Source organism: Impatiens glandulifera, chromosome 5, assembly GCF_907164915.1.
Source record: "Impatiens glandulifera chromosome 5, dImpGla2.1, whole genome shotgun sequence".
NCBI lineage: Eukaryota > Viridiplantae > Streptophyta > Magnoliopsida > Ericales > Balsaminaceae > Impatiens > Impatiens glandulifera.
The window spans coordinates 48,785,724-48,809,924 of record NC_061866.1 but is presented as its reverse complement, the minus strand read 5'-3'; the positions used below and the strand labels follow the sequence as shown (position 1 = coordinate 48,809,924).

Genomic DNA, 24,201 nt, shown 5'->3' with positions numbered 1-24,201 from the left:
AAAAAAAAAATTAAGTTTTTTACAAGGTTATTGCGTTTTTCTTTCTTTATTTAAAGATTTAAGGTTTTTTTATATGACTTGTATAGTAATGTAATAATTTGATTGATATATGCAACTTTTTTTTGTTTTTAGTTTTTTTAACAATTAACACAGCCTAATAATATATATAAATGAAATATGTTGGGCATAAAATGGAAATGGGAAAATAAGGGTAAATCCAAACATACTTTCAGTGAGAGAGAGAGATAGAGAATCTATACCTCTATCTTTGAAAAATGACAGGCACCTGCATAAAGTATTCCTCCACTCATCTTCATTACTCTCTATTATAAGATATTTCTTATCAAATTATTAATTAAAACATATATATATATATATAACAAAGCTTTTATGAATCACAATCATTAATCCATCATATATTATTTGATTTAACAATATATATTTAACCTGCTGGTTTAATTACATAATTTATAAGGCATATATACAGTACTTACTAAGCTGTACTTTGAACTTCTCCACCACAAATTATTTATCTTAAGTTAGCTTCTCATTCAATGTATTCAAACACTTTCTTTTCACCCAATTTCTTTTCCCCCAACCTCCTTTTTACTCTCAATTTATGGCTACACATGATACACTCACATCTTTTTTCTTCTATCTTCTATCCATATATAATTGCTTCAAATATATATATAAAAAACAAAAACAATTAAATAAAATGAATTCTTCTATAAGCCATCCAATAAAATTATAAAAACATAATTAGTTATTTGAGTCATTTTTTAATTATATATATATATATATATATATATATATATATATATATATATATATATATATATATATATATATATATAATGAAGTTTATTTTATGACAAATTGAAATTTACAGTTATACAATGCTTGACTTTAAAGAAACTATGTATTCATTCCATCATGAAGACAGAATTATTAAAATTTACAGGAAATGCATGGTGAAGAAGACTCTAGAATAGTATAATAGCTAGTGCAGCACCAAGACTATGATTATATATGATTAGGGTTTCAATATCTTAAATGTTCATCTTTATCTGAAATTAAGTACTATTCAAGCCACCACCCCCACCCCCACCTAATACATTAGGGTTTGTAATGGACCAAAATAGAAAGGAAATTAAATAAAGGATTTCAAATGAAGACATCATCCTTAATTAGCTAAATAAGGAATTACACACACACACCCCAATATAATTGTGTATTAATTAATTAATTATTAATTAATGTCCTAAACGCGCAAAAGAGATAAATGTTAGTTGGTTTCAATTTTTAAGTGGGGTTGGCCAATGCTCATCCTCATACGATTCTAATTCATTCATTGATTTAATTATTTTGTTTTGTTTTTGTTTGATATGGTCAACTTTATGTACTTAATTGTTTGTTTTGATTTATTATTATTATTTTATGATTTACTGTATGTAATCAATCAAAGAAACACAAGGACGGGTACGGATAAAATGGCCTTGAATGATAGTGCACACAATGCACATAACAGTAAAATAAATAAATATTAGCGGAAAATAAATAAATTGTTGATAGATTTTAAGGAGATAAAATATTTTTTTTTGGTAAAAAGATTTTAAAGGTTTTAATATATATAAATAATAATAATTTAAAATAGAGATATTTTAATAAATAAATTAATTAATTGATAGGATGAATAAAAAGAAAATAAAGTGATAATTTTTTTTAATATTTTTTTTTAGGTTATTTGAATAATCCAACACCAATAAAGCCTAATATATGAAAATTTAGAATAACCCAGATGACATTTCAAATTATCCCATCATATTTGCCTGCTTTGAAAGCAGATTTCTTATTTTATTATAACAAATTAATTATAAATATTCATAAACAAGCTAATATAGGAGAATAAAAAAATATCAATCATTTGTAAAACAATTCAAATAAGAATATAAATATTAAATTAGTTAGTATTAGATCTGATCTAGTTAGTAATTTGTCTAATAATGTTGCCAACTAATAATTCCTTGCACTTTATCTCCTTCACTAGTAACTCCATTGTTACCTGCAAATCAAATCAAAATTTAAAAACATTAATTTCTCAATTTCTCATATCATTTAGTAATCCTCACATAGATCAACAAAAGGGGGAACAACTTGCCTCTTTGAAGACATGACTATGGGAAACCTCTTCAAAACCCTAGATTGAAAGAAACCCAAATCAGTTAAACCTAATTAAATGAAATAACATACAATTTGAGAGACTATTTCATTCATACCAGTTTTTGAAACATATGAATAGAAGCTTCATTTAAATCCCCAATTTTAGTGCTAAAAACATGTATTCCCATATTCTCGACTGCAAATTCCATCATCATAACAACAGCTTCCTTTCCTAGCCCCTTTCCACGCCTATTCTAATCCAATCAAATACAAACATCAATTTTTTTGAAAACCAAACATAATCATAGTCTTAAGAAAGTTAAGGAGAAATCACCTTTTAGGTTCAGCAATCATAATTTCTATCTCTGCCTTGTGTGAATCATCCAAATCATTTAAGTATACATTGACATCCCCAACCATGGCTGGGAAAGTAAGAATTATTAGTAAACAACATGATTTCTCTATTGGGTTTATCTCGTTTGGAGTTATAATGGATAAAAAGATGCAAATATATATAAAACCTTCAACATGAGGATCTCCAATTGTAAAGTCTCCATCAATCAACTCTCTATCCAAAATTATGAAGGTTTGTTCTGCAAAATTAGGTTTTGATTCAGATATAGATAGTTTTGAATTGATCGGAAGATGAAGAAGAAAGATATAGTACTGTTAGGGTCTTGGGTCCAGGTGAGTTGCATCTCGTATTCTTCGTCGAGCGTGAGGGGATCCGAACCGGTGGCTTGAAGGAGAGATGGGTCTTGCATCCATTCGTGGTACTTTGAAACATGAGCTTCCATGTAAGGAATCAAAACGATCTTCTTCCCTTCAAGAATCGCGTTTTTTCCCATTCTCTCGTATTTGCAGGTTTTGATGCGGCGGCGCTCAGCAGTAGAAAGAAGATGATGTTTTTACCTTTCTTATCTGTTAGAGCTCGTTTGGTCGTTTGAGGGTTATCGGGATAAATCTTGAATTTTTTCAAAAAAATCTTTGTTAGATGGAATTAGTAAAAAAAAACCTGGTTTTTAAATTTTTATTCCTAATATACACATTATAATTAATAATATTTTATAATGTAATAAATTAAATGTTATATATATATTAATAATATTTTTTTATTAATATAAAATATATAAGTAGAGAATAATTTTGATATTTTAATTGATTAGACAGTTGAAATGAGAGTTGTGTTTAGGAATAAAATTTTTGTTTAAATATATTTAATTTTATTTTTTAGTATATTTATTTATTTATTTGAAATTTAAATGACATATTACATAATATAATAGGTTATAATTTTATTTATATTGTGAATTTATTTTTATTTAAAATATTTTTAAAATGAAATAATTTCTTATTTAATTTATATGAAAATAAATTTATAATGCAATAAATAAATATGAAATATATATATATATATATATATTAATATAAAATATAATATTTAAGTAGATGAAAATTTTGATATTTTAATTAATAAAATGATTGATTATATTGATGATGAGATTTTTGAGTTTAGGGGATAAAAGTTGATTTTATCTCAATAACCAAACATCAAACAAGCTCAAGATAATTAAATTTATTAATCTAAATATATATAAGTTAAATTTTTTTAACTAACTATAATATATATAATGATGCTTAATTTTCAAAATGTGTGTCCGGATTGTCGAGAGTTTTGATTAATTTGGATATATATATATATGAGAGTAAATGAATACTTGAGTCGGATTGTGAGTTGACCTGCCCAAAATTTCAAACGGTTAAAAAAAATGTGTATGTTTCGAATTTGCAATATAACAAAACAAATATAACCATAAATCATTAGGCTAATAAGACTTTATATTTTAAGTTCAACATCAAATTTGATGAACGTGTGACAATTTAAATATACATAATGATGCTTAATTTTCAAAGTATCCGGATTTCGGGTCGAAAGTTGTGATAAATGGATACTTGGATCGGATTGTGGGTTGACCCGCCCATAAACTTCAAACGGTTAAAAATAAAATTAAAAATGTTATACATATGTTTCGAACTTGCAACATAACAAAACAAATACAACTCTTTAACTAGGTGTGATTGACATGTGGGTTGCTAAGAGATAATAGACTGGTATCAATTGAAAGTGATTAAAAAATATGAATAAAATATTTGATTGACCAATGTGTGAAACCACGATGTTAAATGTTAAAACATATAAATCAGATATTTGATTGACCAAAGTAAAAGTGTAATAAGGCCATGAAATTAGAGATTAATTCGAAAAAAATATATGAAAAGATAAGTTGTTTAACGAAATGATTAAAATGTGGAAGGAAAGTGTTCTATTTTTTATTTTTATATATTATTCGTGTGTATTGTTATTTATTAACCAAAATGTTCAAAAAATTAAATAAAACAAACATGGAGGTGCGGGGAATCGAACCCCGTGCCTCTCGCATGCGAAGCAAGCGCTCTACCATATGAGCTACACCCCCTTTGTTTATTTATAATTTATTTGAAATAAAGTATTTATAAATTTTAAATAAAAGAAAGTTAAATTAAAAATATTGTCAAGAATGGGATTTGAACCCATGCCCTTTCGGACCAGTACCTGAAACTGGCGCCTTAGACCAACTCGGCCATCTTGACATTGATGAAAATATTATATTTTCAATTTAGATTAACCTAAAAACTTATTGGCGTGCAGTCTTTGACCATTGTTTTGGCTTGTTCCATTCTACCTATCATATGTTTATTGTCTTCTTGGACATGTCCGGATGATTTCAGAACTCATTTTCATGGTCTTTCAATCTTTTCAACTTTCTCTCGGGTTAGTGATATTTTTTTTTGGTTTCTTGCTGTTTTTTATATGTGGGTTATTGTCATCAAGCTCATAACTCCATGTTATATCTGATATAGGGTTCATTTTACCGATTTCTTATTGTTTAAGGTTGTTTCTTTAGCCGTAGAAACTTCTTTGATGAACAGTTCAATTGGAATTCTAGATGTTTACATACACAACGCAAGAGATATACACAACATATGTATATATGATAAACAAGATGTATACGCCACTGTCTATTTGACTAGTGATCCTGAAACTCGGGTTTCAACACAGATCATTAATGGAGGTGGAAAAAATCCAGTTTTCAATGAGAATCTTAGGTTGAATGTCAATATGATGATTGAATCTTCTTGGTCATTAAGATGTGAGATATGGATGTCAAGTAGGATTAAGAATTATCTTGAAGATCAGCTGTTGGGTTTTGTAGTTGTGGATGATATTAAGAATAAAGATTTGCCTCTTGAATATGAACTGTCATCTAGCGATCTCTTGCACGTCCCAGCTGGATCTGTGAAATTAACACTAACTTATGAAGGGATCATGACTGAGGGTGAAAACTCTGCAGTTTTGAAGAAGGAAGATGTTGTTGTTGTTCAAGAGGAGATAATGGAGATGTATATGAAAAGCATAATTGAAGCAACAGATGCAATGGTTAAAATAAAGCTTCCATCCGAAGGGGTGGATGATCATGAATCTGGATTGGACAATTATGTTGAAACAGATGAGAGAAAATTTGGTCAATCTAAAAGCAATGGAAGAGTGTTTTATGGAAGCAGGGCATTTTTTTGAGAAACTATTGTCATCATATTTGTGCACATGTTTGGTTGTTCTATATAATGATTCTTATCTCTAGATGTTATAATGATTCTTATCACAACAGTTAAATTATTTGATCATAAATTATCTTAAAAAAGGAAGAACATTGCCAAAAGAAACCCAAAAACAGGTTAGACTGAATTGGGTAAAAACTAAAAGGACTCTTCAATCGCATTTTTTCTCTTCATCTCTTCCTCATACTTGCTAAGTCTCTCATCCCATTGTTTCTGAAAATTGTATCAGGATTATTGGATTAAGAACAAGATCATTACTTTCTTTCAATTAGCAAATTAAGTTAGGAAACTAAACCTTGTATCGGACTTCCAGCCGATGCATAACATAGAACCCTAATCCACCGCCGAAAATGGTTCCTGTGATGATCCGAGAATAGGCCCATATCGTCGATGTCCCCATTTTACAATTCAGCTTATGTCTTTCGACTCCTTTCTCCAATCTATTCAGAAATTCTACAGCTTTTACAGTCAAATCGAAGGAATTAAAACAATGAAATAGCCCTAAAACATTAAAACATTGAATTACTTTACTTGGAGGGAGCAATCTGCCCTCTTTGTCGGCTGGAACCTTCGTTAGCTGCTAGAACAATTGCGGCAGCTTCTCTTCGTCCGTCTGTGAGGTGAGCGAAAGTCTTCGTCCGTCTAGGAGGAGGTGAAGGAGAGGAGAGAATTTTAGGTTTTTTAATAAAAATATAGACTATTAGTTTTTTAATATTAATATTAGAGGAATGATAGAGAGCACGACTTTTGAGACAACGACTTGTGAGACAACGACTTGGAGAGCGATGCCTACGTGGGTTGACCGGTGGAATTAATAAATAAATAAAAATATAATAATAATTAAAAAACGTTTTTGTAGAATATTTTCTCTCCTCTTATTAATTAATTTCTTTCTCCTTTTATTAAATAATTTCTCTCTCTTATTAAACCATAAACCATAAATCATAAATCTTAAATCATAAACCCTAAACCCTAAACCCTAAACCATAAACCATAAACCATAAACCATAAACCATAAACCATAAACTCTAAACTCTAAACTCTAAAACCTAAATTCTAAATACTAAATTCTAAACCTAATTATTATCACTGATTAATTGAATTATGAATTTATCTCTTTTATTTTTATTTTATTTTTATGATTTTTTAATTCCTTTATTTATCAAATATTTTTTATGGCCTATTTTTTCTTTTTATTATTATTTTTTTCTATTGACTCATTAATATTTTTTTTTAGTTTTATTACTTATAAATAAATTATAAATAAATGTTTATTTAATATTTCTATTTTCATGATTAATAAGAAGAGAGAGAAAATAATTAATAATAGGAGAGAGAATATTACACCTGTTAACACACGTAGGCATCGTTCTCCCAGTCGCTGTCTCAAGTCGCGCTCTCTATCATTTTTCTTAATATTATTACTTACACTTTCAATCGCAAAAACTAATCAAATAAATAACACGTTATATTATAATTTAAATGAAAAAATTTCGAATTTAAAATTAATAATCAAAATTACATATTTTAAAAAAATATTTAATAAATATTTTAATAATAAAATAAAATAAAAAATCAAATAATTACAATACATAACAAAAATATTTAATAATTATTAAATTAAATTAACAAATATTATAAGGTAAAATTTGAAAATAAAATAGAAAAACAAATCAGATAATTAAATAATATAGTACATAAATAAATATTTTAGTCATTTTTTTTATAACACGTTCTACATGGTTTATGCTATTTATAAGAATTTTAAACTTCTTCGAGATATTTTATGATTATTTGATATATATTTCGATTGAGTTAATCTTAATAAGTCAGAAATTTTTTTAAAAAAAAAAAAATTGAATAAAAGAAGGATAAGAATAACAAATGTGTTGGGTTCAGAATTTGTGATCTTCCATCAACATATTTTGGTATGTTATTAGGTGTTAAATTACGATCAAATGTCTATTGGAACCCGATTATCACTAAAATAGAATGTAAATTGTCTAAATGGAAAAGTAAAACAATCTCAAAAAGGGTATGTTAATCCTCATTAAGAGTGTCAACGTCTAAACAAGATGTTATGTGTTGGCAAAATATAGATAGTTTTCATGTGGGACATCGCTACAGGTTATCCGTTAAGATGATTCAAAAAAAAAATTATTGGGAAAAACTTTGGGAGTCAAAAATTTCATCCAAAATCTCGTTCTTTGGATGAAATGTTATTAATGAGAATTATAACCGATGACATATACATGAATAAAGATTGTATTATGGCTAGTCGTTGTCGTATGTGTCAAAAAAATGTTGAATCAGCAAGTCACTTACTTTTGTATTGTCGAGGGGTGACTAATATTTGAAGTTTTTTGGGCAGTATTACTGGATTCATTAGGTGATGTCCAAGTCTATAGAAAGTTTGGATTGATGCGACTGATATGATAGACATACACATTTGGGTTATCACTTCAATTATTTTTTGGTGGACTATCTGGTTGGAGAAAAATTATCGAACTTTTAATAATTTTAGTCGTTTTATGTGTATCATATTATTATGATTCTTTTTTAGATTCGTTCAAGAAAGTTAGCAGAGTCTGTTCAGAGAGTTAATCGTTATTCTAAAAAATTTACGAGCTAGATAACTTATTAAGTACTATTTTTTTTTTCTTCATATTTTATCGTTTTACTTAAATAATTTTATTTTTTTAATATACATTGACATTTTTAAAAAATATATATAAATAAATATTTTATTCAATATTGAATTAATTTATAATATTTTTTTCTAATATTCTAATTAACTATTTAAAATTAACATACCAAATAAAAAATTAAATAATAATAGAATGAATAATAAAAAATAGTCACATTAAATTTATATTTATATTGGAGAAGTTAAAATGTTAAAATTAAAATTAATAAATGAAATGTATTTATATTTTTTGATTTTTCATATTTTATTCATTTATATAACTGGTTAGATAAACAGTTTATTTATTTATTATAATAAACAAGAATACAAGATTGAGATTTGAGATAGTGGAAGGGCGGCAGATCGCTACTCCCATGCTACCAGAGCTATCACAGTATCACCTTCTTTATCTTTTGATATGTTCTTCTTCAATTAGGGTTCTTATCACTCAGCACCTTCAAATTATTGCTAGCCTTTACAGATTTCGACAATGTTCATCTCCATTTCTTGCACCAGATGCTTATTGCTACTCAACTGCAGATCAAGCCGCCTGACGGATGGTCGAAAGAAACTCAGTGTTTCCCGTTCTTCTGGAGATTGCTATCATATCGACTTGTTGAAATGGTAAGTTATGTACAGTAGTTACAACCAAAAGAAGAAGATACAATTAATTATTGTTGTCTTTCCTTTTATTGAACATTATGTGAACTTTTTGATGCTATAATTACAAGGAAATTTCATGGATGAACCAAAGGAAACTCAAGAAGAACTAAGAATGATAATCTCTCATCTTCTCTAACATATTGCACAGAACCGTTCATTGCTTTCACAAGTTTTTGACTTATGTATAGTCCTAAACCTTCTCTTGACATGCCTCTGCTGCTCTTGAACATCTCATTGATCAATTTATCTGGAATTCCAGGGGTTGGATGTCTAATCCTGCCATCATTAAACAATCTCTAAATCATCTATCTATCAATCTACTACTAATTACTAGTTATTAATAACACACCTGAATTCGAGATGCATAATATGCATCTTCGTCCCGATTTGTTCCTTCTTCATTTTCAACCTTAGCTGAACAGATGACCCTTCAAATGCAGGACTAAATGCAATGGCGTTTGTTAGAAAATCAGAAAGAACTTGCTGTAGCCTCAAATGATCGCCATACAAGTTCAACGAAGACACTTGGGCTGGTGGTTCATACAAGACCTGCACTTGCCTCTCCTGACTCAAACCCATTGCTTGGTTTATAACTGCTAGCATTACTTCTCCAAGATTAAACTCACCACACCCAATTTCCAGGTAACTGTTATAAATTTGTTAGTGTTAAGCTTTCCTTTTCAATGATATATAGATAGAGTTTAAAAGAAATTTTTTGTACCTTTCCTCAATGGTCTCAACATCGGTGTCTTGAAAAATCTTAGTCATTTGCTCTTGACATAACTCGTTTGCCTTCAAAAGCTGTCTTTGGTGTTCACTTAAGTTGGAAGAAGATTCCATTAGTTTTTGCATGCACTTTATCCCGTTTAAAGGGTTTACGGTCTCGCTGCGAATGTAAGCCAATTTCTTGCGAGTGTTTCGCAGATCTTCTTCGTACATCCTTTGCACTTGCAACGAGTATTGTAGCTCTGGACTAGCCACGTGTAAGAAACACAAGATTCCTGTGGTCTTTCCATCTACGTCGATCCTTTTATTCGCGGAAAGCAATGCCTCGACGTAGTTACCTTGCTCGTTAAAGAAACCAAACAGCAATTTATTACTGGTTTGGTGTCCTGCGATTACTCCGTTCATTGTTATCTGTAATTTGGTAAATGTGTCTTGATCTTTAAGCCGACAACCAGAGCTATCCACGGTAAAGACCTCTCCTAGAAGCATCTTGTCAACGACTTCTTCTCTCTTTTTGCCAGACATCTTTTGCATGGCGTAATTCCACTCCAAACATCGACCGTTCTCGTCGATCATGAATATAGGAGGGATTAGTATCGATGGATTCCACATGATTCCAACGTAATCTCCTTTTACTTGCATATATTTCTCCATTGTTGTTTTCTGACCCGTCAAGTCCTGGCTAACGAACCAAATGCCAATGATTTTTCCATTCAAGTCTCGACTGCAACACGCATTAGCCACCAAGAAAACGGGACCTTTGTTTTCTTCATTTGAAAATGTTTTCAGCCTAATTTCAATGTCCTTCATTTCTGTACCTGCGAAAATATTACAAGACAGCATAAGAAAAACAAAGCTACTAAGTTTTGTTTATGTTTGATGAACACAAATTAAGGAAGAATAAAAAAACCTTGTAGAGCCGAAGAGATAACTGTCTTCACAGTGTCGACAGAATGATCCAAAACAAGATCAACCAAAGGTTTTCCAATTGCGTCTTCTGTGATCAAGCCGGTTAGCTCTGCCACCTTAGTATTCCAACCACTAACATTCCCCAAAGGATCCACAGCCAAGATCGGGACGAAAGCGGTCTCGATCAAACGAACCATTTCCTTAGTAACGACACGAAGCTCATGCATGGACTGCATGCTCGCGTCGATCGGGGGAAGAGTCACGATTGCTTTGCCATCATCTGTAGTCTCGTCCTGCAAAGATCCTCTCAAGATAAGTTGCAACGAATGAATCGCGTCCATTTCGACATCCTCCCACGGCAAGCTCCGCCTCTTGACAACTTCCAAGAACGCCTTGAAAGACGACCTTGGATGCATCTTCCTTCCATCATCATCGTCCTTATCTAAAGGGTCGTGTTTCGCTCCACCCCATTTCACCTCCTTCGCAGTATGGGACCGAAACCAAAAGAGAAAATCTTTAGCTGTTATCTTAATCGCCGCCATTCCACACACATCGTCGCCGAGAACCGAAGCGTCTGCATAACCGGCTTCCATAAGACAATCGGTACTCAACCCAGTGCTCTCGGAATGCGATTCGAGAAGCCAATAGATTATATCCTTCATTTGCTTCTCCGTGGGAGTGACCCCGAGCGTTCTAAACTTGTTCTTGTAGTAAAGAGCGGCTCCATCGCACCTAACGAGATCCATCACGTTTGGCGATTCGGTTATAATCCCAAGAGGGGCGTTCCTAAGGAGCATATCGCAGAGTACCGTCTGGGTGTTCAAGATTTGTTTCTCCTTCAGTTGAGCCGCCATATCGACTTCCTTGTTCATCTGAACGCCGAAAACCTGGATCAAGAACTCGCAAGCGTACCTGAGAGGAAAAGGAACGAACCTAGGACTCGTATGATGACAAACTACCAAACCCCATAACCTCCTCCTCCTCCGATCACTCCCACTCTGACCGTCGTCGTTTTCCTCGTCTTCATCTTCGCCGCTGATAGTAACCGACATGACAAGAGACGCTATGGAACCCATGTTGGCCATGTATTGCGCGTGACAACCGTGAGGAGACCTCAACGTGGACCCACATAGGTTCACCGGTTGTTCCAATGTCTCGTCGTGGACCACCTTTATCTGCGGGGAATGACAATCGCAAATCATCCTAACTTTATTCTTCATGAAGAGGAACCTAGATGCTTGAGGAATATCCGTAGCAGGATAATGCAATCCTAAGTAAGAATCCATGTCGGGTTTACATGACTCAGCGATGACTTCTCCATGCTCGTCTTCATGGAATCTATACACCATGACACGATCGTAGCCTGTTAATTCTCTAACTTCCTGAACCACAACATCGCATAGAAGCGATATGTTCCCACTCGGGAGAGATTGCAGCCTTGATATGGCTTTCGCCGCTAGCTTATACGATTTCAACGCACCAGCAGAGGTCTTTATAGCAGGGACTTCTTCGGGGTTAACAGGCTCCAAATCCAAGACTAACCCAACGTCAATTCTGTGAAGGATGGCGTAAAAGGGTTTAGAGGAAGCCTTTGAATGAAGTAGTATAGGGTTAAGGAAGTTAAGTTCGCCAAAACTAGCTGCTTTGTGAAGAGAAGCAGCACCTTGTTGTAAGAAGAGAGATCTCACGTCAATTCCAAATGTTAGAACTTGATCTTCTTCTTGATTACTATCGAGGTCTAACATTTGTGGGGCGTTTTCACTATAGGCTAGGATTTTGAAATTTTGTTCGTGGATGGCTATCATACAACCAAATGGCTGAATTAGACTACCCTTTTGGATTTTTCTAAGGTAAGTGGATACTATTGAAGATGGGATGTTGTTATTTGTGGAAGTTGAAATATCAACTGATGTTGAGTAATCAAACAAACCCCCTCTATCTGATTCCTCAAAGTCGACATGTAATTTAGCATCAATTGGGGTTTGTGCAACAACTCGAGCTTCATGTTTCGATTGAGCAGAGCTGCTTCTCGAACAACTCGGCTTGTTTGTTGATCTAGATGACATCTCTCTTAAATTTATATAGATCTATCTCTAAAGAACAAAACAGCAATGTCAAAAAGACATCCTGAGACAAGGAGATAGAGATTCAGTTGTGGCTAACCTAGACCAAACCAAACCAAACGGATTCCACCCCTGTAAGCAGCAGCCTAGCATTTTCCAGTCTTCCTGCACAAAAAGTGAAATCAACGAATTGAAGAAGAAGAAGAAGGAGAAGAAGAAGAGTTTTCGTACATACTAATTAATGTTACCTCAGAAGGGTTGATTTTTTGGCATAGCTCTATTCTGACCACAAATATAGGAGAGAGAGAAAAAGAAGTGTATATAATAAGCATATTTTGGGGGGGGACATTTCATTTCAATATTTCTCTTCCTAGTATGGGGATGGTCCCGCACAGTCATCCATCTTCTCACTTCTCAGCCCAGTCTGGGCTGGAGGTCTGAAGGGGGGTCGATCAATTTTCCTTTAAGTTTCTTCTGCTTCTTCTTTATTTTCTTGTTTTATGTAACGTGAGATTCTTAAAGTTTTGGATAAGTTTTTAAAAGCTGATATGATAGATTGGTTACTATTGATAAAGAAATAACCTTTTTTTTACTGAAAAAATGGACTGATTCAATATGAGAGATCAGGTTTTATTACCACCTCACCTAGAAATTTGTTCATTTTTTCATCTTTTGCTGATGCTGGTTATGCTGTAATTTGAAATTAATAGAAGAGATTCCATTTTAATTTTTAATGAGATAGGAAGAATAATAAAAAGTAGTAGGACCCGTTGAAGGATTCATCACCTGGCACTGATTTTGCTCCTCAAGCAATCAAATGTCCCTGACAGAATTGCCCTCAATGTTCAAGAGAAATCACCAGTTCGGTTAAGTGTTATTTAGTCATTTTGCCTTCAACTTTGAAGCAGCTACCTTCCAAGTTGGTAGATGTTTGAATTGGATTGGATTGGATTTAAATTGAAAACCGTTGCCTAACTCTCCATAAGTGTTCAATTGCTTCAGTTCCATATATAGTTTCCATTCAATCACTTTTCTACAGTGGGAATGAAGGACAATTAAATAGATGAGAGATATTTCCATTTTTGGAAATTCCCAATTATTTACTTGTGTTCAAATCAACTCAGTTCATTCATAGTTTTTAGAGCTGAAATTTCAGATTCAAATACAATAAAACATACTGATTTAAATATTGTATAATAATTTTGAATCTCAATATGAAGCTTAGAAGGCTGGGCTTCTTCTCTTATTATTTCCCCAGGTTTTGAAGCTGTGACCATTTTCTTCTTTTGCTAACATTGAGAAACTGTAAACATATGCTCTCTTAGATCTCTGAATTGGTCAGATTGATCAGTGAACCTCTCTATGATATGTACAGGAACGACAGAGAAGGGATCCTGTGTAGGCTGTGTTCATGTCAATATTATATATAAAACCCAACTCACACAAACAAGCAAAGGTCAGAACTTCCTTCACTCCCATCATCAAAATATAGATATAGTAATACATATATATACATACATACATACATAGATTTAATCATGTCCTTACATATGTCTGCATTATTTATCCCTATAAGAAGGAAGAACTTAAGATTGGAGAATACCACACCACAACAGCAGAAAAGAAGAAGCCAATCTGAGGGCAATACGGCTGCTACTAGAAGGAACATATGTGTAAGGCATTGGAGGGGAGTTTGCGAATGAATTAGGAGGGGAATTTGTGAATGAATTAGGAGGGGAGTTTGGAGGATACTGGCAGCACTGCACAGAGCAAGGTGGCGGCGGCGCATATGACTGAGGAGGTGGCGGCGCATACGACTGAGGAGGAGGCGGTGGAACCAGAATAGGCAGCGGCTCTGGCAGCGACGGTTGAGGAGGATAAGGGTTGTGGCAAGGATATTGACAGATTGAAGGGTTTTGTTGTTGTTGATCATCTTTTCTAGTTTCTAGCCCATGGATACTAGAGATCAACAACAAGGCATTAAGTGCCAGTAGTAGAAACACAAGAACATTTCGATTTGGGTTTGGTAACAGCATCATCTTGAAGATTGTCCTTTTGTTGGATCAGCTTAAGTTTATAATATTGGAGAGTTGTATCATCATATGAACTATGCAGCTATATAGGGAAGAGACCCAGAAATTATTTATTATGTTATGACTCAACTTCCACAACAATCCAAAAAACTTGCAATGTGGCAGCAACACAAAAGATGATGAATCCAGCTGCTCTTTTAGCAAAAGACAGTCCAAACCGCATGAATGAAGATAAGAGGTATAAATGGATATAATAAAGAAAACAACAATATTATTATAACAAAAAGTATACAAGATGTTAAACAAAGTTAAAAAAAACAACCATCACAGATATATTAGTACAACAAGAAGTTCACAGTAAATAAAAAGACAGAACCAATAAACACATTCAACAAAGGGTTTTGATCAATAAAACTTCTGAAGATCCTCTTTGTATTTCGCCTTGATACTTTCTCTCTTTAGTTTGAGAGCAGCTGTTACTAGCCCCGATTCAGGTGTCCAAGGCTCCGCTATCAACTTTATTTTCGAGGGAATCTCAAATTTCTCCAACTTCCCAGCTTTTGCTACCTATAAATTTAATATAAACATTATAGAAAGGACCCATTTGCAAACAAATGTTTTGTTATCTTTTGTTCATGAATCTGAATCCGATACAAAATGAGCATGAAAACGGGGACAAACAAAACTACCTTGATAAGGGATTTCTGGACCTCATTTATAGTTTCAGTTTTCTCACACAACTCTTCCAAATCCTTGTACGCGATTCCAGCTTCTTTCGCCCACTTCTCAAGGGAATGATGAATGGGGACAACTAGAGCTACACAATAACTTTGGAAGGGATCTGCATATACCATCACATTGTCTACATAGTTGCTCAAAAGTAGAGTCGCCTCAACCTGAACCAGAAAGCCAATTTTTATAACCAACAATTAAATAAAATTGACAACAGACAAATATGATGAGTTAATAATAACCATGCACCTTTCCGAGGGAGACATATTCTCCATGTTGAAGTTTAACAATATCCTTCTTCCTGTCAATAATTTCAAGGCAACCATCACCATGAAACTGTCCTATGTCACCCGTGTAGAACCAACGAATTCCATTTTCATCAACCTGTTCAAGGAAGGAAACTAAGAAACTGAATTTTACCCCCAACTGTTAAGAAAACTAAGAGTCGAAAGACTAATTAATTACCTTATATACTTCTTCCGTTTTTGCCTCATTGTTGAAGTAGCCAGCCGTGATACTTGGCCCACCAACTACAATCTCCCCACGAGGCATTGGTTTGTCGGTTATTAGATATCCACCTTCTTCCCAAGATATAAGCTGAAATGCAATATTACTGAGTTAACACGACTCTCCTCATCATATGGAGAAATTTTAACAAGGAACCACGAAAAAGTTTTAGAAATAGCAACATGCCTTGATGTAGGAACAAGGAAGTGGTGGACCAACTCGTCCAACCGATATGTCATCGCACTCGGTGAAAGCTGCTCCGGCACATGTTTCCGTTAAGCCATATCCTTGACCAATAGGTGCCCTGATCAGGAGGGTCATGAATGGAAATTGCAATTAATGAATATGTGTGTGAGTGAGTTCTAGATCTAGATCCATATGACAAAATTGACCCAAAAAATGCTTCTAAGTGAAGTCAATGCATAAAAGGACACCAAGTCTCAAGATATATAAGGGGTTGGAAATTGGAGGTGGTAATTGCAACTATGCTGTTTGTTTAAGTACTCAAAATAAGGAATTTGATTTTTTTTAATGAAATTAAATCAAACATATTCTTTAGTCTTAATTCCACTTAAATTAAGTTAAAAAATCTCTTAAAAATTGACATTCTATGATTTTTCAAACATGATAAATGGATGTCAATTCTAATAGAATTGGAGTTAGAATTATAAGTTCTAACTCCAATTCTAATTTAATTTCCCTTCATCCAAACACAGATAGGGAAACTTACCCAATGCAAACATTAATAAACCTCTGTGTCTCCTTTGATAAGGGTGCTCCACCACAAAGCATAAATCGAATTTGACCTCCGAGTAGAGAACGTATCTTCTTGAAAACAATAGCATCCCATACAAGTTTCTCCACCCCCAAGGCTCCAAACCAGCTTCCTTCTATAGCTGCCAATCGTCGTTGGTAAGCAAAATCGAAAAATTTCTTGGCCAGACCTCCAGACTCCTCAATCTATCAAATATAAGCTACAAACCTTCATCACACACAACAGAAACAAAACAAACAAACAAAAAAAACTTTGGCTGACTGATATTTAAAATGAATATCCATTTAAAGACCTTCTTTGATACTCCAGCTCGAACGCGATCTAGAATTGCTGGAACCGCTGTCATAAGAGTGGGCTTTAAGACTGATACATCTCCTTGGGTTCCTTTCTTGATTTTGTTGGAAGTGTCTGTCAAAGTCATGGCTGAACCATATCCTATTGCAACACCTGCAGACAACATCACAATCTGGGAAAAATACCCCATTTCAGTCACAAGTGTGGGCACCATAAGATGAACATATAGCAATAAAGGTACAAGTTGTCATATTTTACCTCAGCTTCCAACTCAAAAACGTGAGCCAGAGGCAGGTACGCTATGTAGACATCATGTGTTCCCAAATTTGGAACCAATTGCATAACAGCAGCTGCAGTAGCTACGAGATTGCCGTGGCTCATCATTACTCCCTAAATCATTAATTAACAGGAGGAATCAGTATGAGAAAATCAGACATAAATGTTCAGCAAGAGGTTCAAGATGTTTATTTTAAGGACTTGTTTGACATGGGTTAAATCCAAGGCCTTGTTTGATGTCAACCATCTACACAACTTTCAAATGATCAACCAAAAATACCCTCTATTTTAAATATTTTTATCATTATATATTAATACTCATAATGTCTTTTTACTCATATAACCCGATTGCCAATAACCTACATCAATCAAGATTATTTGAAAATAATCACTTGGTTATTCATAAAAACCCAAGATCAAACAAAGCCCAAATATTCCATAAAAAATATCAAATACTGAATGTCACTTCTCATGGAACAAGATTATTTGAAAATAGTCTGATTGTTTCCAAAATAAAACATTTGAAACAAGCCCATAGTGTAATATTTCTACTTGTGTTGCTCATAGTAATCTCAATTTATGGCAACCAACAGTAATAGATAGCATATAAATTTGTCCTTTGATAAAAACAAACCCCTATTGAGAAACTTAAGCAACATCGAACCTTAGGTAGACCTGTGCTGCCACTAGTATACATGATAACTGCAATATCTTCCTTGGTAGGTAAATTCGGATTAACGGTGTTCTCTTTTCCCAGCTTCTCAACTTCACTAAATGAAGCAACCCTCCAAGACTTCAAGCTATCAAACTGTGCAGTTTCATCGTCCTCAAAGTAAATGACATTCTTTATGGCTGTCAAACTGGAACTTATTGCAGCCAACTTCGTCAATTGCTTAGAATCGCATATCAAAGTTGAAACTTGGGTCTGTAAAATTCATCCCATCTTACAGCATTAACATCCATGATTGAATATCTAGTTACTTAATCAATTCCAAATAAAAGTTTCCTCACCTCGTTGAGTGAATGAATCAAGGCATCCTCGCCAAGGGAAGCATAGATTGTGACTACAGTGATATTCTGCCTGAAACATCCCTGAAAGAATTAAACGTTTTCGTTTTGTTCAATTTCAGTTGGTCAGCATACAAACCTTAAAAACAGAGATAGTGGAAGAAAATATTACTTGAAATGCAATTAACCACTCGGCTCGTGTATCAGCAAAGATGGCAGCCCGTGTATTCAAATCATGATCTAATTTAACAAGCCCCGAAGCAAAATTACAAGCACGATCAAACACTTGACCATACGATTCCCATTCATACTCTCCTAGATGCACCTTCTCAAACTTCCTTCCATCACTACTTGTAGTGAAATCTTTACTTATAAGCTTTCTTGTTCCAAGAAACTGATTTCCTGAATTCTTCTCACATGATTGCTCAAACAAAGCAGCTATAGTCGTCGCCCCTTCCCAAGGAACTTCAACAAGTTTGTCTGATTTAGCATTTCTTATTGTTACTCCTGCCTCACCTCCAACTTCAACAGGAACTCCTCTCTGTGTCATCTTTTCCTCACTGGTCAAAATCAGTCAGAATGGCAACATCATTCAGATTCTTACAAACAAATGAAATGAATATCTAGTTTTGCATGTTTTAGGTGTTCTAGATTTGGGTTGAATCTGAAATCATTTGAAAAATCAAATTCGATCGGATGGATCACCGAAAACAGCACAATAAAGCTGAAAGGAAAAAAGGAAGTAAATGCTTAGGACATGGGTATTCGATCTGGTAAATTACCTTGAAAGAAGAAAGTTGTCTAACTTTGGTGGGTATCCGATTCTCCTCTCCAATCGTCAGCTCGATCCAGCAGGAAGAAAGTAATCAAAGGCAAGTGGGAAAGCAATAACCTTTTTTACTACTATTCAAAATTACTCTCGTTTGGGCTTCTGGGTTTTTGTAGAAGCTGAATTTCCTCACTTTGGAATGGTCGTCACCTCCACGGTTCCATCCGCCTCAATTACACAGATTTGACCCTTTTTTACTTTTTTGGAAACTTGTAAATATCTCTAGTGAACAATTATTGAAAATGAATGGTATTTTATTTTGTAACATAAAAAAGATTTAGAGAATATGGAGAGAATCATTTTGACATTTTGATTGTATATATATATATATTTAATTACAATAACGTGCATATGTGCACAATTGAAAATGAATGGTATGTAATAAATCTATTGTTATCTTATGATCTTATCCTCTATAATTAAGAGATTTTTTCAAATCATGGTCAATGAATTTTTGCTATTTAAAAAAAATATATTAGTCAAAAATATGAAGAAAAAAATGAGAGAAGTAATTAACTAATTATAAAGATGAGAACCTAAATTAACAACTTAAACATTTCTATTTAAGTTTTATTAAAAAAACATTTTAAGTAAGAGAAATCATTATTATTATCACTATTGTTTAAATATATTTATGATAAACCAAAATTAGAAGGGGTTTGGTAGTTGACTTTATTATATATGATCTGAGTCCTTTCGGATGAGGATGGGTTGATACTCCATCATTGTTAATTATTTATTTTTGTTGGGGCCACTTTCATTAATGAATATATATATATACTTAATAAAATAATAATAAATTTAAAAATAAAAATAAAACTAATTAGTTCAAAGTTTCTTTAGTATATATTTATTTAGATTTTATATATAATTAAGTTTATAAAATATATGAATATATCTATGATTTAAATTTAAAAATATTATATTTTTTAAAATTAATATACAAATTAAATAATATTTATACAAAAAAAAAATTATCAATATTTTGTTTGTGTCCCCATTATTTGTGTAGCACAACTCATATGTAGTATGTAGAAGGTAATATCATATATAACTCATATAAGTGTACATTTTTTATTCTTTTTTTTATTTTTGGTAGTGTCATAATTTCTTTAAGCAATAATTAATTATACAGGTCCCCATTTAGAAGTGAATTTATGAAATCACATTAAATTTCTGATTGAAATATGTGTTTGTATTGGACAATTTCAAATTAGTGAGTGTAATTGGGTTGATGGGGCCAAATCTAGCTCAAGGTCCTCCCATTAACTTTGTTTGTACTTCATGTCTCTCTTTTGAGCTTTAAGATAGCTTGTTTAATTTTGATTTTTTTCATTAAGAAATAAGTTTATTTTTAAATATATATTCTTTTTATATTAAAATAACTTAATATTATTTATATATTATTTAAAATTACTTTTAAATTAAAATAATATTATTTAATTATAATTTATAACAAAATTATTAGTTTCTAATTATTTAAAAATTAGTGTAGTTAGAATAAATAATTAAAATATTGACAATGATGATACATAAATTTGTGAAAGAGACCAAATAGCCTAGGTCTTCTTGTGTCAGTTGGCATTATATAGTTTCTAGATATTCAAAGTACTTGACTAGTAAAATGTAACATTTATATTATTGATTATTTTTCAATAATTTAGTTTTTGGTTTAAAATAAAATTAAAATGGAAAGATAACTAAATTTTTTCTCGAAATAAAATAAATTCATATGACAATGAATTAGGGTTTAGGTCTAAGACCATCTCCAACCGAAAAAAACGATTTTTAAACTCATTTTGGTGTAAATATCACATCAAACAGTAATTATTCTTCAACCGAAAAATTAATTTTCAAACTCAAAAAAACATTCTTATAATATTTTTTATTACATCAACTTTAATAATTTTTTAATATCATCCATATATTTTTCAATGTTATAAATTATAATATAATATTTTAATATCACCCCATTTTTTTAAATTTAATTATAAATTAATTATAAAATTTCAATAATACAAAAAAATATATATTATAAAAAACATTATATAAAATAATATTGTTCGATAAAACAAACATTATTAAAAAAAATATCAAAAAATATTATTCATTATTATAATTTTTTTTAAACATTATTATAAATTTATGTTATATAAATAAATTAAATAAGTTTAATGTATAAAATATAGAGATTGAATTGAAAATTAAAAAAAAAATATTTTGCGATCGTGAACATTGCAATGCATATTTGCGTTTGTAAGAGAGAACCAATTTTGGGTTTGAGAATGAGCGGGGAAAAAATGACTGAAAACTCATTTTGAATTTGGATATAGAATACGGTAGGAGTTGCTGTAATAGTTGAATTTTAAATGAGTAAAAGATATTTTGGACCTCTTTTAAGGGATAATTTTTGAGCTCCAAGTGAATCAGTTTCTCATTTTTTGTTTTATTAGTTGTGATTCTTCACCTCCCTCTCTCTGGTTTAACTGTTTTTCTTTTGTAACAAGTTTCTAATATCTAAAACTAAAAGAGGGAATTAAAATTTTATAATCAAATTTAAACAATAAAATGTCTAAATTATTTTTATTTGTATATTTGATATAAGCTTAAAATAAATTAAATGATTAAACTAGATTATGATTAAAGTACATAATATTGAATATCACTAGTAAAATAACTTACATTCAATTATTGCAAGTTAGAACGCTATTTTTGTAATCAAAAATATTTTAAAATTTGATACCTCTACTAGTTTTTTCCAAAAATGATTTTGAAACCGATCTCAACCTGTTTTATCATTTTATTTTATTTTATTTTTATCGACTTTTATTTTCCTTTTCTATCTTTTAATGCATTGGCTCTAATGAAATGACAATTTGATTTGGACTCTTGTCAATGCCTTCATTTGTTATCTATCTTATTATTATTATTATTATTTGAAAAGTGGGCTCAAGAAGAAAGTCTTAAAACCAAATCCATATGGGCTTTTGGCACAACATGTTCAGCCTGTCAACTAATCTGAAACCAAACATATTTTTCTTTGATAAATGATTATGGTAGAAATGAGTGGAATACTGGGATGGAATGACGATTTAAAAAAGAGAAATGATTGGAACAGTGATTAGATGAAAAAATTAAATATTTTCTCTTTCCTTTCATTTTTTCATTTTTATAGATGTAAAGTCATTATCTCTCGTTCTCTTCACCTATCATTTCTATTAAAAAAAAAAATCTTCACATTTTTTCTCAAATGATGTCACTTCATTTTCTTCCCCATCATTTTTTTCTTTATTTTACTAAACTGAAAACTTAATACATTAATTTATTTATTTTAATTCTTAGAAATGATCAGATATCTTCCTAATGAAAATTGATTAAATATTTAGTTAAACTTAATCTGAATATATATAATTGTATTTTTAATTGTTATATAATTAAAAAATATATAATTATAGTATTAAAATTTTGGAACTATAATTTTTTTACATGTAAATATTACATATGTTTAAAAATATATGAAGTAAACACTTTACCGACAATAAATTGAACATATAATTAATGAAACAACTAATTAGAATATGTGTAAATAAAAAAGATATATATTAAACTCAATATATGAGTTTTTCTATTTTGACTTGTTCTGAATGGATAATAAACTTATGAGATTGACGCGAGGGGACATAGATGATTATATTTTTGGAAGGGTTCTTCGGGTGAATATGAAGCGCATTAATACAAGTTATGCCGTGAAATGAAAGACAATTCCGAATCTATTTTATCCACGAACAAGGAAGCTATAAGTAATACAATTATGAATCTCATAGAGAGTTCGATCTTAGCTCAGATTGAACATTAACACATGTAAGTCGGACGGGAAGTGGTGTTTTCAGTAGCGGACGAGTGAATAACGCGTAAGAACATACCACTGGGAGATGAACAATAGCTGAAAACAATTGTTAATATCCTGTAGGTTGATGAGCAAAAGGAGGAATTTGCCCGAGGAGGGGCTCGCATTAGCTAGTTGGTGAGGTAATAGCTTACTAAGGCGATGACCAGTCTAGTCCGAGAGGATGATCATCCACACACAAAGATTGAGACACGGCCCAAACTCCTACAGGAGACAGTAGTGGAAAATTTTCCGCAATGGGCGAAAGCCTGATGGAGCAATGTCACGTGGAGGTGGAAGACCTACGAGTCGCAAACTTTTTTTCCCGGAGTTGAAGCAATTATGATATCTGGGGATTAAGTATCGACTAAATTTGTGCCAGCAGCCGCAGTATTATAGAGAATGCAAGCGTTATTTTGAAATTATTGGGCGAAAAGCGTATATCCTAATTAAATTTCAATTAGGTTAATGAGTATTTACTTTTTATAAATCTCAATCGTTTTTGTACCGTTAATATATAAATAAATATTTTCATAAATATATGAATCAAAATAATATTGTACACAATTACAATTTTATATTAATATATATATAATTATACAATAATAATCTAATTACTATATAACTTTAAAATTAAGATTAAAATGCTTGTTTTTTTATATATATTATATTAAAAACAAAATAAGAAATATGTAAAATATTATAATTAAGGCACGGGGAGCTGTACCTCACTTACGGGTAGTGAGACAACTGTTTTCATAATTTAGCGCCTATTTATATTTTATTTTAATTTTTTTATATAATATATAACAATATTTTATTTTATAATTTTGAAAAAAATTTGAAATTAAGATTTTTAGTGTATAAGAAAAAATGTAAAATATGTTAGTGTTTGTATTAAGATTTTTTTTTTAAATATAATGATTGATAGTGATTTTAAAAAATATTTTTTTTTGTTAATAAAAATATTAATATTTAATGATAAAATATAACT

The 24,201-nt window shown here is 31.5% G+C and overlaps 5 protein-coding genes and 2 non-coding genes across 8 annotated transcripts; 1 reads left to right on the top strand and 6 right to left on the bottom strand.

Annotated features, from left to right (window-relative positions):
- Nucleotides 1-1,897: 1,897 nt before the first annotated feature.
- LOC124940227 (N-acetyltransferase 9-like protein) lies at nt 1,898-3,074 on the bottom strand. The gene is made up of 6 exons (XM_047480718.1): nt 2,831-3,074; nt 2,685-2,756; nt 2,498-2,585; nt 2,280-2,412; nt 2,162-2,200; nt 1,898-2,065 (listed from the first exon to the last, which is right to left on the bottom strand). The coding sequence occupies exons 1-6, from the start codon at nt 3,009-3,011 to the stop codon at nt 1,985-1,987; spliced, it is 594 nt and encodes a 197-aa protein (XP_047336674.1). The 5' UTR covers nt 3,012-3,074; the 3' UTR covers nt 1,898-1,984.
- Nucleotides 3,075-4,566: 1,492 nt separating this feature from the next.
- On the top strand, nt 4,567-5,779 carry LOC124939577. The gene is made up of 2 exons (XM_047480038.1): nt 4,567-4,572; nt 5,096-5,779. The coding sequence occupies exons 1-2, from the start codon at nt 4,567-4,569 to the stop codon at nt 5,777-5,779; spliced, it is 690 nt and encodes a 229-aa protein (XP_047335994.1).
- Nucleotides 4,568-4,640, bottom strand: TRNAA-CGC. Its single transcript has one exon. It is a non-coding gene; the product is annotated as a tRNA-Ala (tRNA).
- TRNAL-CAG lies at nt 4,714-4,794 on the bottom strand. Its single transcript has one exon. It is a non-coding gene; the product is annotated as a tRNA-Leu (tRNA).
- A 3,369-nt stretch (nt 5,780-9,148) lies between the features above and the next one.
- Nucleotides 9,149-13,207, bottom strand: LOC124937522 (phytochrome C). 2 transcript variants are annotated; one of them, XM_047477789.1, is made up of 5 exons: nt 13,116-13,207; nt 10,806-13,032; nt 9,891-10,713; nt 9,519-9,815; nt 9,149-9,445 (listed from the first exon to the last, which is right to left on the bottom strand). In XM_047477789.1, the coding sequence occupies exons 2-5, from the start codon at nt 12,868-12,870 to the stop codon at nt 9,244-9,246; spliced, it is 3,387 nt and encodes a 1,128-aa protein (XP_047333745.1). In that variant the 5' UTR covers nt 12,871-13,032; nt 13,116-13,207; the 3' UTR covers nt 9,149-9,243. The 2 variants fall into 2 exon arrangements, with proteins under 2 accessions (XP_047333745.1, XP_047333746.1); XM_047477790.1 differs by lacking the exon at nt 13,116-13,207 and having other exon boundaries at nt 10,806-12,897; nt 12,968-13,027.
- Nucleotides 13,208-14,453: 1,246 nt separating this feature from the next.
- Nucleotides 14,454-14,906, bottom strand: LOC124939576 (extensin-like). Its single transcript, XM_047480037.1, has one exon. The coding sequence runs from the start codon at nt 14,904-14,906 to the stop codon at nt 14,454-14,456; it is 453 nt and encodes a 150-aa protein (XP_047335993.1).
- A 220-nt stretch (nt 14,907-15,126) lies between these two features.
- Nucleotides 15,127-19,506, bottom strand: LOC124937523 (long chain acyl-CoA synthetase 8-like). Its single transcript, XM_047477791.1, has 12 exons — nt 19,275-19,506; nt 18,665-19,052; nt 18,496-18,576; nt 18,149-18,409; nt 17,467-17,598; nt 17,207-17,380; nt 16,870-17,099; nt 16,326-16,443; nt 16,098-16,229; nt 15,882-16,016; nt 15,590-15,796; nt 15,127-15,467 (listed from the first exon to the last, which is right to left on the bottom strand). The coding sequence occupies exons 2-12, from the start codon at nt 19,040-19,042 to the stop codon at nt 15,306-15,308; spliced, it is 2,010 nt and encodes a 669-aa protein (XP_047333747.1). The 5' UTR covers nt 19,043-19,052; nt 19,275-19,506; the 3' UTR covers nt 15,127-15,305.
- Between the last annotated feature and the right edge of the window lie 4,695 nt (nt 19,507-24,201).